The following is an 11,905-nucleotide window of genomic DNA, read 5'->3' on the forward strand; positions in this document are numbered from 1 at the left end:
TCCACATTCCACCAGCTGCTAAAAACTGGGAGTTTAACCTCAGCAGCAAGAGCAGCATTCCCAAGGGCTATTTGTGCCAGAGGATCTGAAATGGGGAGGGCTGAGACCACCCCTGCAGATCCAGCTGTCTCCAGTGGCTGAAGAACCAGCTTGACCCTGGCACACCTGGATCCTCCTCCAGCTGAAGGTGAGATGCAGCCAGAGCCACCACAGTGGCACCTGAAATGATCTCCCAGAGGAATTGAGACTGGATAGCCAGGGCCAGCTCCAGATGGAACAAAACTCCCATCCCCCTCAGCACAGGGCTGTGGCAACCTTTCTCAGGAGCCATGGTGGAAGTGCAAAGGACACCCAAACGTGGTTTTATTCCTAATTTGAAGCAAGGTACTCCCTGGGGAAGTGAAAAGGTGAGCAGGGCCTGTTATCCCTCTCCATGATGGCTGTTAAGAACCTCACAGTACAAGAAACTCCAGGAAACTTCAGGAAACTCTCCTCCTGGTGGATATCCATCCTGGAAACACCAGCAGACCTCAGCTGGATCCACCTGGTCTTGCATGTGCTGCTTAGGAAAGGACAGTGCTCAACGTGCACCCTTGCCACAGAAGAGGGGAAAGACCAGGATCTAGACATGGAATACACTCAGCAGGTCAAAACTCAACTCTGAAATAGGCACAAAATCCCTCCTGAGCCACCACAGTCTCCTTCTGATGGTGTCTCACACACACACACACACACACACACACACACACACACACACACACACACACACAGACACAATTTACTCAGGAGGGGAAGTTTTCAGCTCCACTTCCCAGTGCTGAGTGTTAAGGATTTTCACCCTTTGGCACAATCTGGGAGTAGATGTGAGACCCTGCAGTCCCCTGGTTTCACTGCTCTCTTCAGTCCCACAGGCTGAGGACCACTCTGTACCCCAGGATATTCCCTGGGGCCACACAGTGCCAGGAATCACATGACCAGAATTCCTGAATTCCAAAAGTTCAGAGAGGTGTAGAGGCAAAAAGATCCATGAGGCATGAAAAGGCTGGACAGCCAGCAATGGATCCTGGGTGGTTTAAAACTCCTGGCAAATAAACACTAGCAAGGCTGAAGCAACACTTTAAAAAATACTTCATTATATTAAAAAGAAAGCACATAGAGATTTCCATTTCCCACCACAGCAACAAGTCCAGAACTTCCCAGTGCTGAGGCAGTTTTATTTCCACAATTGTCTGGAGCAACAATGATTCCCAGGCACAGCCCCACCCCAGTCAGGACAAGCAGGGGTAGATTTCGATGGTGTTGATCCTGAGGACGGTCTGGGGGTTTGTAATGACTGAAAAAGAAGAAAAAGGGGAGAAAAGAATCAGGTAACAGCATGAACAGGATGCCTACCTGATGCCAGGGCTCCTGGAAGGCTGTGCTGGCAGACAGCAGCATTCCATGGGGATGCCAAGGACAGAAGGTCCCAGAGTGGCACTGGGGCAGCCTAGTCAAGGCTTTACCACCCATCCCATATTAAAACAGCCATAATTCTTCCCTTTCTCAGAGAAGGAAGAGTCATTTGGCAACCAAAACCTGTGCAGGACCCTGTTGGGGCTTGCTGGGAGCTGTGATGACACATCCAGTGCTTCAGGCTTTGGGAAGAGGCTTGGGATTGCTTTCCTGCCCAGGAACACTGAGAGAATATTAAATCCTGGTATTAAATCCTCAGGTCCTTTTGCTGGGATACCTCCCCTCCCACACCCAGCAGGGAAGGAGATGTGTCCTTTCCCTCTTACTTTTCTTCCTCTGGTAGTTGTGCCTCCTCCAGAAGCGCATGTTGACTTTGGGCCACGACTCCGTCTTCTCAATCACCGTGGCCTCCACACGGACCAGCTCCTTCCTTAAAAAGGAGGGTTAGAAGCATCAGGTTTTAGTTATTTATGTCCTACTCCTGGGCAGCAGGTGTCTGGGAGAAGAGACAAAGGGATAACAACAACAACACATGCTGCCTGACAGAGCCAGATCCTGGGAATTACAGATGGGAGCAGAGCCACCTGCCCAGGCACAGCCAGAAGCCTCCAGGTGCTGTACCTGGATCAGGAGATGTGACAGGTCACAGCTCCCCTGTCATGTGAGGGATGAGATCACTCCATCAGAGCAGGCAGGAGAGACAGGCACCTGCAGGAACTTGCAGGATAAATTCCCCTGGCACCTCCAGGTGATCTCATGTGACCTGCTTTGGTTTTGGCACAGGAGGAGCTCATCCCTGCTCCTGGTCACCAAGAAATCCTCCCTCCTCCCATCCTGCTCCCCACACAAGTCCTTCCTCCTCCTCTAAAACATCACAGACAGCTGGAAGAAAATCTCACCTTGTTGGAAATGCTGTAACTTCCCCAATAATTTTTTAATTAATTGTTTCAATGAACCGTAAGCAGTTTTCCACTGTAGCCAGCGTTTAGCAAGGCTTGCCATAAACTGCTGCTGTGGGAACAAAGTTTTTGGGAAAATTACAGGAACTAAGTTTTGCTAAAACAACTGTAATCAACCTTGATATGCTTCAAGGGTCTCAGAAGGTGAGAGCCCCCAGGCAAGATCCAGACAGGAGCTTTGGACAAGGGAGTTTTAGTCAGCAGCCACAGGGAAGGAGGAGGAGCTGCTCTTTCATGCACAGCACTGCAGAATTCCATTAAAAGCTCGTTAAGTTTGCCACAGGAAGACATTTAAAGACCATTCTGCTGACAAACGGCTCTGTCTGCACTTGAGGGGGGCAGAGGGGGAAACCCATCCAGCTGAAATTGTTCCAGCAAGGTCACTGGAAGGCCAAAGGCTTCAGACAGCCACCATCTCTTAAAATCCACCCTGGGGGTGTGATTGAATCAGAGATTGGAGGAAACTGATTTATCTGCAGTTAGTGACCAGCCCAGAAGAAAAGTGATATAAAATAATTCAGATTTTAAGAGACCATGGTGTGACCCTGACATCCCAGCACCACTGAACCACACACAAATCCTGCAGCCCTGAGGGAGAAACCAGAAAGCAAACTGCACTCCAGACTAGGTTTACCACTAATTTGGGAGCAAACTTCCTGGATTCAAGGCCCTGGTGAGTTCTCTGTGGGACTCAGCTCTAGGAACTGCTGGCAAGAGGCTGAAGCACAACAGAAACCAACTTGCTGGAGAAGAACTCGTGGGCAGGACAAGTTCTCAGCAAAACAGAGCCCAAAGAAAAAAAATAAAAATCTCTATCAAACGTTTTAGGTATGACTGGAATGTCCATAAAAATAAGAAGAGGGTCACACATTTCCCAGAGCCCGACACAGCTGAGCCTGCTGCCTTCAGCAGCAAAATGTTCCACGGATTGGATTTTTGCAGGAGGTGAGAAAAACTGAGACTGGAACCTCATGGATCTGAGCTGGGCTGAAAGGTGCTGTCAAGAGGCAGAGAAAAAGATCCAGGCAAGCTCCAAGCCCACAGCATCATAACTCTTGGAGGTCATAACTCCACTGTCAAGCTCGCTCCTCGCAGGACTGAATCCCAACCCAGCTGTCAGAACAGCTCCAAAGCCTTTGGCACTTCCACTGCAAAAAGGGGCAGGTAGCAGGAGAAACAGAGAGGTTTCCTAGAGGGAAAGTTCCCATCAGCTCTATTTTGTCTAGAAATAAGCCAAACTTTCCCTCCACTCGTGCCTAACGCGGGCTCCAGCCCTTGTGCCAGCGGGGCTGGCAGTGACTCGGACAAACACGGATTCCAGAGCAGGAGCCAGCCAGAAGCTCCCAGAATAGCCTCCACCATGGAGATGTGGTGTTTTTGGATTGAAAGAAGTGTCACTCTGGGAGGTATCAGAGGTTTGGGACCAGCTGTCCCAAACAGGACACATTTGGGAGCCGACAGGAAGCAGCTCTGCTGAAGTGTCTGGGGCTGTGAGCACTCACTGGATGTTTATTTATACAACAACAGGAACACAGAACTGCCTCTGCTCTCATCCAGCCTCTTCTCTTCTCCCTAAAAGTCCGTGGGTTAGGGGGCTGTGTGAGAGAACTGCTGTGCACCTTGCTGGTGACACCCTTTTCCCTTCCCCCTTCTCCTTTTCCCCATCCTGTACCACAGAGCTGGGATTTGGGTGGTTTCCCTGCAGCCCAGAGGGTGATGGCATCTCCCCCTCAGCCTCCATCCTTCCTGGCCAGCCTCCTCCTCCTCCTCCCACTGATTCCCTTCAGCCAAAGGCCCTGAGGCCAGGCCAGATGTGCAGCCTGGTGTGCCTCAAGCTGCCAACACTTCCCACACCCCCAAAGCACCTGCAGGAGCCAGCAGCTGGTTCTCCTCCTGTCCTGGAGCTCCTGGCTATCCCCGTGCCAAATGCAGCACAAAGAGCTGCAAAGAGCCACCCAGGGCCCCTGGATCAGCTGGGGAAGGAAGCTGTTTTTCACTTGCCAGATGTGGCACATCACAAAATTAAAAGCCTCTCTCTAGTCCTAAAAATGAGATTTCCCTTCCTAAAACATTCCCCAAGGGCAATATCTGTCAGTAGCTCACAGAATCCTGATGATCTGCTATTCCTGATCCACCTCCAGTGCTGTTACAAGGACAGGCAGCTCCCAAAATCCAACACAGGGACCTGAGGCAGTGCCACTCAAGCCATGTTATCAATGCAGAAATCAACTCCTAAATACCACCAGCAGTATTATAAATACTCCTCAATACCACCACCAAATAAATATATTATAAATACAATTATAATATTATAAATACTATTACAATGTTATAAATTATATTATAAATACTCCTGAATACCACCACCACCACCACTACTAAATAGATAAATAACTCCTAAACACCACCACCTAACCCTAACCTGGTCCACACCCCCCTTCCTTTTGGGAAGGAAAAGGCTGAGGAACCAGGGGGTCTGTACAGCAAGTCCTACAGCATTGGGATGGAGGCAGTGCCAAGGGATAAACTTTCCCCAAGTTCTGTGATTGCTGGATTACGTGATTAAGAGGAAGAGAAAAATTAGGAACACTGAAATCAGGGTTAAGGCTTGCTGGGGTAATACAATAGCAAAAGGAAAGGGGCTTAAAACCCAATTCAGACTAGGGAAAAGGATTTCTGGCTTATTTTAAGATGACTACTACCAAAATCAGGGTAAGAGGGTAGAGATGTTGAAGATCAACATGTCCTGCTAGTTTGTGCAAGGAGGAAAAGATCCAACTGAGGTGAATACCCAAGAGCTACCTCAGAACTGAGGCCACTGGGGTGGGTGAGAGTCACCAGAGGCTGATGAGGTGTTTTATTGGTGATTCTTTCAAAAGCCACAGGGCTGGGATCAAAGTTACTGCTGATAAATCCCTGTTTCAAGGACTGCAGAGCCCTGAAGCCACAATTAAGTACAAAAATGCCATTATAATTCCTTTATGAAGCATCTCACCCCAGCAGCGGCCTTCCAATGAGTGTGAAGTCATCAGCACCAACCAGCAAAACCTGGGGAAATAAATCAGGCACAAATCACTGCTCATTGCCCTGGCAGAAATGCAAACAAGACCTTTCAAATTCTACAGCCATAAAGGAGTCAAACTGCTTCAAACCACATTTCAAACCTGACACTAACTGGAGGGGTAGTGGGGAAAGCTGCTAACAGGCTGCAGGCAGGGCCATTACTCTTCCAGAGAGCTCATCCCACTAGAACAGACTGCAGAAGTATCTTTCTCCATGATCAGAACACACTGAACCTCTCTGTCCTGGCTTACCAGCAGCCATTAAAAAGAAAAAAAATATATGGAAACCAATCAGGGAAGAAGAATAATCTGTCTCGTGTGGGATCTGGACAAATGGCAGCTCCTAAACCATTCTGAATTTTACAGCAATTGCTACAAATGCCAGCAGAGAAACAATTCCCTCATTCTCCTCTGTAAGGCCTCAAGATGGGAAATAAAGAAATTAACATTGGGGGTTCACCAGCCCCTGCTGTTTTGGGTATTTCAGCCACATCCATAGGAACAGGCAGGATAAGAGAGGATACAAGAGGAACAGGCTGCATTTCACTGAAATCATTGAGTTTGGAAGAGACCTTCAAGGTCATGGTCCAACCATCAAAGCCAGCACTACCATAATCTTCTCTAAACTATGTCCCCCAAGTGTCACATCCAGAGCCACTTCTCCCAGGGCTGCCTCACAAATCCTCTGGTAGCACTAAAAAATCACACAGAAATGGTCATGAGGAGTCCTGGGTTTTGTTTTAGACAGGAAAAAAAACAAACCCTGGAGGGCTCTGGTGTTCAGGCAAATTTTCTCCTTTGCTCCCATCTAGACCTTTGCTGGCTACACCACAGAAACCCCTTCTCTCTGCTGGACACAGGGATGTGGGACACAGCTGAGGACATCCCTAAAAAGCTGCTCCAAAAGCAATGGACAAGCACAAAAACCCCACAGCTCTCCTTAATTGCTTACTTAGCTCTAACAACCAACACGAAGGTGAAGCCAACAGAATCCCAATCCATAATATTTCCCTTCAGCCTGGATTAATGAGCCTCTGCAAGTCCCTGCTGGTTGTCCAAGGCTGAGGATAAAGATATTAATTGGATCTTGGCAATTCTCCCCTCTGTGCCCCATCCCTCTGCCTCCACCCAGCCCAGCATGATAAGGATCTTGCAGAGCCCTGAGGAGTTTACAATCCCTCTGGGAGACCTGCAAGGAATTAAGAGGTTGGACTTGATCTTTGAGGTCTTTTCCAGCCTAAATGATTCTGTGATCCAGGGTGCTGGAGTCTCAAGGCAAACACAGGCTTTCGCTGCCGGCTCTGGAAAAAACAACTGTCATTTTCTTTTTTTGGAAAGAGTTAGGACAACAAAAATCTGTCTCCCCACAGAGTCTGGCAAGACTCACTCCAGCCCTGTTGAACAGAAATCGCAATAATATCTGAAACTGGAACAAAGCTAAGGGAACTGGAACAAAGCAAAGGGCTGGAATGAAGGTGGGAGACCCCCAGGGGCGCTATGGGATGTGATGTTAAAACTGGTGATGGGTTTTGCCTCCAGGAACGTTTGCAGGGAACCTGCTCTGGTTTTTTCACCTTTTCCATCCGGATTCGGTCTCCACACTCAGCCTCCAGGACATTGTCCATCATGATGAGGTCTTCACTGGTGATTTTCCACTGCTTGCTGGCGAAGTGGACGACGGCGAAGAGCCGCCCGTAGCGCCCCGCGGAGATCAGCCCGTTCACCTTCTGCACCACCTCTAATGGCAAACAGCAGGCCAGGGATCAGGGCAGCACACCCAGAGAGCTGGGAAGGGCTGGGAAAACTCACCAGCCACCCTGCTCTCCCCCCAGCACTCTTATCTCCTGGGAATCTTTAAGCGAGGACCAACAGCAGTGTTGCTTCCCAGACGTGTGAGCCTCCCCCTCTTAAAATTAATGATTTATTTGTATTTTAGGTGCTGGCAAAGCCACACATAAGTAAACATCTTGTATACACTGCGCAGCTTCTCTACACTGCTGACTTTCAGCCCATTCCTTAGGCATCCCAAAATACACTGTACTTGGATATAAAGCATTCCAGAAAAGAGCTCTTGTCCATGCATCCTGTGTTTGGAGGAAATTCCCTCCATTTCCAAGTCAGATGCAGACAGCCCAGGAGTCTGAGTGGTGCCTAAGGCACACAGGAACATTGGGAAGAGCTTGGCAAAATACCAGGGAAGAAGCTTCCAGCAAATGGCAAAGCCTCCTCCGAGAACTTTCCAAGAACAAGAGGGACCTGTCCCTCCTCGCTCTTTCCCAGAAAAACCATGTGCATGCAGAGTGGTGCCAGGAACAGGACAGATCCCAGAGACCAGGTCCTGCACATGGACAAACTCCACTCCCTGTGATCAGCTTCCTGGGCAGTGAATCCGAACCCAGTTTTTATGGAAACACCAAAAGGTGCTGCTCCCTGACACCATCCCACTGCCAAAGAACAGCTTCCCACCCTCCCAAGCTGCTCAGAAAAACACATTTTCCTTGTTGTCCTAAAAAGTGGCTGAATCATTTTTGGTTTTTTTTTTTTTTTTTCTTGCAATGCAAACAGAACATCCCTTTGGGACAGACAGGAATCCAGCAGCCAGGCAAACCCAACCCAGTCCTTACAGGAACGTTTGGAAAAAGTCCAAGCTTCAAGCCCTAGGATACAAACTTAAAGGTAGAGGTAGCAACACAAATTATTTGCAGGGCAGAAGCTGCTGCAGTTCCCACCAGGGTAAAGAGTTGTTGGTAACTCTTCCAACATCTCCAGTGCCAGGAAACATCAAGTGATTGCTGGCTTGGATCTCAGCACCATGTGGAGAGACCCATCCTAAAATATCCGGGGCCATTTCCATGGCCAGCAGGAGACAGGAGAACTGAAACGCTCCCGCTGCTGTTCCCTTCGGATAAGCACAGCCAGGAGATAAGGAGGCAATGCTCAGCAGCAGCAGGAGGGAATGGGATGGGAGCAGGATGGGACCCTGCTCCCCACAGGAGCAGTTTGTGGTTCACTGCTGGGTTACTTCACACAGGGGCAGGCACCCATCTGTCACTTGAGCGATCCCAGGAGCATGGAGCAGACAAAAAGCAGGATCAAAACAGCCCAGGAGGAGACACGGAGCAGAAGGCTCTCTCCAAAGCTCATCCCTCAGTTAGGGACACACCCAGCCACTCCAGTGATGGGGGAGATCTGCAGGAAGGTGAGCTCAGCTCTTCTTGTCAACCTTGTCACCCAGCCCAGAGCACTGAGTGCCACGTCCGCTCATTCCCTGGACAACCCCAGGGGTGGGGACTCCAACACCTCCCTGGGCAGCCCCTTAGAAGAAGAAATTCCTCCTGATGTCAAACTTGATTCTTTCCTCTCACCCAGCAGTCCTGGCAAGCTGAAGGGACAGGGACACAAGCACCAATGTTCTGTCACACTGCGTCCCACCTCTGCAGGTCTGTCCTGTGCCCACCATCCAACTGCTCCTGCTGGCTGGATGTTCTGTTTTATGCACCAAAATACACCAGCTCTCCATGTGCCCACCATCCAACTGCTCATGCTGGCTTTGATTTAGCCAGTGAATGGAAAATAACTCATTTCTCCTGGCCAAAATGCTTCCCCACGCTTTAATTTTTTCAATATAATGTGTCCTGCCACTCATCACATCAGGTAAGGTTCCTCTGGGAGTGTGACAAACTGCCATAAACTAAGGAAAAATCATATTGTACCCAAATCTCCCAAACCTGGAGAGCAGGTAGAGCACAATTTCAGTAACACTAGTAAAACACGTGAGAAATGGGGGAAAAAAAAAAAAAAATTAACTGAAGAACACAAACTTCCAGACACTTATGCTCAATCAGACCTCGAGGCAATGCTGGAACACCAGATTTGAGACTTTTACCTGCATGATACTTGGCTTCTTCCACTGGATCTGGAAGTTTCACTTCAGGCCATGGGGGTGAAGTCAGGGAAGTTTTGGCAACAAGTCTGTGAGGGACAAGGTAAAATTCACTGCAGCAAACAGATACTGCCAAGAGGTGGAAAACAGGGAGAGGAAAGAAGGAAAAGGGAGATGGAGGAGAAATGGACATTACTCACGAACACTCAACTAAAAGGCATCAGATTAACATCAGATTAACAACTAGGCAAGAACCTACAATAGCACAAAACCATTCTTAGATATAAACAGGAGGGAGATTTGGAAAACTCCATGAGATGAACACAAAGGTCATGGTTTCTGAAATCTGAAAATTCCGTAGATTTTGTAAACACCATCCCAAAATAAAAAGTAAATACCATCCCACTCGTTGGGATGTGCAGTTCAGGTTTTCCTGCATGCAGAAATCCACACTTTGCCTAGGCAACACAGGATGCACCAAATCCATAAAATATTCAGGAATAAACATGAGATGTAGTGGAAAAAAGCAAAATTGACTCAAAATCCTTTGCAATGATTGAGTCACTCTGTAACCCCGAGCCAAACATCCCAAACAGCTTTAATTTAACAGGAACTGCAGGTACATGACCAAGGCACTGAGGCCTGATGGGGTTTGGTGAGGATTTTGAGTGGTGCATCACCCAGACAGAGATCCAAGGATCTCTGATCCTTAAGGATGAGCAGGAAGAGGGAACAGTACATCCTGCCATTCTCCCCAGCAGGAATTCTCTGCTCCTGCAGTGTCCCCTCCTGGTCAGAGCCAGCAGCAGCTCAGTCCTGCAGGAGATCCTGGCACATGGAATGGAATAAAGGAACAAGAGGTTCCAAAGTGCTGGGAAAAGCAAAGCCTGAAGGTCCCACTGGAAGAGTTACCACAGAATTCCAGAATGGTTTGCCTTTGAAGGGATGTTAAAGCTCATCCAGCCCCAACCCAAGGCAGAGACAATTTCTACCAGAACAGGTTGCTCCAAGCCCTGTTTTACCACGCTCTGAACATTTCCAGGGATGGGATAAAAATTAAAAAAAAAGAAGGGAAGCATCCTTCTGGGAAAAGTAAGCGAAGGTAGGCAGAGTCCAAAACATTGGGAAGCGACAGAGTGACCAAGGGGAAGCCAAGTCTCCTTCCCAGAGGAAAACCAGCTGCCTTCCCCACCCTGCTGAAGCAGGCCAGCATTCCAGGGGGAAGAGGCAAAGTGATGAGTGACATGTGTGACATTACCCTGGCTGTGGGGTTGAGCTCTGGGAACTCTGGTGCCGGACCACAGCTGAAAGCAGAGAGGCTGAAAGGGAGGGAAAAAGATAATTAAACACAGGCAGCAGCTCCTGGGCTTTTGCAGAATTCCAGAATCATTCAGGCTGGAAAAGTCCTCCCAGAGCATGGAGTCCAACCTGTGACTGGTGGCCAGAGCACTGAGTGCCACATCCAGGCATTCCTGGGACACCTCCAGGGATGGGGACTCCACCACCCCCACAGCCCCTTCCTTCCCAGCCTGGGAAGGAGAAGATTGGTGAAGTCCCTACTCCCTCCCATCCCTTGGATTTTGCTGAAGGGTTTATGCCATGGTTGAAAGAACTGTGTAAAGCTGATTCTCCTTTTTGGTAACACTCCCCAGCTTTTAGGCTGCTCCAAGGCTGATGCTGGGAAAGACCTGGATTCCTTCCACCTCTGCTCAGGGAAGAGGTCCAGGGCTCATCCTGCAGGGCAGGGATACAGAGGGGCCAGGAGGCAGCAGTGGAGACCCTGACCTACTGCCAGCCTCCTTCCTTCCCTCCTTCCATCCCAGCAGCTGGCAGAGCTCCCTGCTTCATTCGTTCCTTCCCTGCTGTAACCCCAGCAGCTGGCAGAGCATCTCCCTCCGTTCTTTCTTTCCTGCTCTGCAGCAGCAATCAGAGCTCCTTCCTCTCCATTCTTCCCCACTTTCCAGCAGCAGGCAGAGCATCTTCCTTCCATTCCTCCCACCTTCCCCAGCAGCAGGCAGAGCTCTTTCCTCTCCTTCCTTCCCTCCATCCCAGCAGATGCAGACAGGCAGAGCATCCCAGACAGAGCATTTTCCTCTCCTTCCCAGCAGCACTCAGGGCAGCTTCCTTTCCTCCTTTCCTTCCCAGCTGGAGACAGAGCTCTTTTCCTTTTCCTCTCCACCACAGCAGCAGTAGCCCAGTCCATCCATTCCTCCTTCCCAGCAGCAATCAGACCTCCCTCCTTTCCTTTCCTCCCAGCTTTCCCAGCAGCAGGCAGAGCTCCTCCCTTCCGCTCCGTTCCTCCCGTTTCCCGGTTCCCGTTCCTCCCGTTTCCCGGTTCCCGGTTCCCGTTTCCCCCTCACCTCCCGCGCGCCGCGCTCGAGCCGCCGCCGCCATGGCGGTGACCTCGCGCCGGACGCGGAACCGCGGGGGGCGGGGCCTGCGGGGCGCGTGAGGGGAGGGGGCGGGGCCTGCGGGGAGCGTGAGGGGAGGGGGCGGGGCCTGGTGGGAGTGTGAGGGGAGGGGGCGGGGCCTGCGGGGCGCGTGAGGGG

The 11,905-nt window shown here is 50.0% G+C and overlaps 1 protein-coding gene across 1 annotated transcript; it reads right to left on the reverse strand.

Annotated features, from left to right (window-relative positions):
* Positions 1 to 1,111: 1,111 nt before the first annotated feature.
* Positions 1,112 to 11,789, reverse strand: MRPL21 (mitochondrial ribosomal protein L21). The gene is made up of 7 exons (XM_056492457.1): positions 11,717 to 11,789; positions 10,615 to 10,675; positions 9,360 to 9,445; positions 7,048 to 7,211; positions 5,407 to 5,459; positions 1,779 to 1,882; positions 1,112 to 1,333 (listed from the first exon to the last, which is right to left on the reverse strand). Exons 1-7 carry the CDS (start codon positions 11,748 to 11,750, stop codon positions 1,269 to 1,271), a joined length of 567 nt encoding a protein of 188 aa, XP_056348432.1. The 5' UTR covers positions 11,751 to 11,789; the 3' UTR covers positions 1,112 to 1,268.
* Positions 11,790 to 11,905: the final 116 nt, after the last annotated feature.

Source organism: Oenanthe melanoleuca, chromosome 5 (assembly GCF_029582105.1).
Source record: "Oenanthe melanoleuca isolate GR-GAL-2019-014 chromosome 5, OMel1.0, whole genome shotgun sequence".
NCBI classification, from domain to species: Eukaryota; Metazoa; Chordata; class Aves; order Passeriformes; family Muscicapidae; genus Oenanthe; species Oenanthe melanoleuca.

What these genes read in the sequence shown, in the direction of transcription:
- MRPL21 (XM_056492457.1), bottom strand. Translation starts at nt 11,750, where the DNA reads ATGGCGGCGGCGGCTCGAGCGCGGCGCGCGGGAG. An exon ending in TCGAGCGCGGCGCGCGGGAG is followed by an intron (nt 10,676 to 11,716) that starts GTGAGGGGGAAA and finishes CCTCCCTTTCAG; the next exon opens with CCTCTCTGCTTTCAGCTGTG. An exon ending in ATTGGAAGGCCGCTGCTGGG is followed by an intron (nt 1,883 to 5,406) that starts GTGAGATGCTTC and finishes CTCCTTTTTAAG; the next exon opens with GAAGGAGCTGGTCCGTGTGG.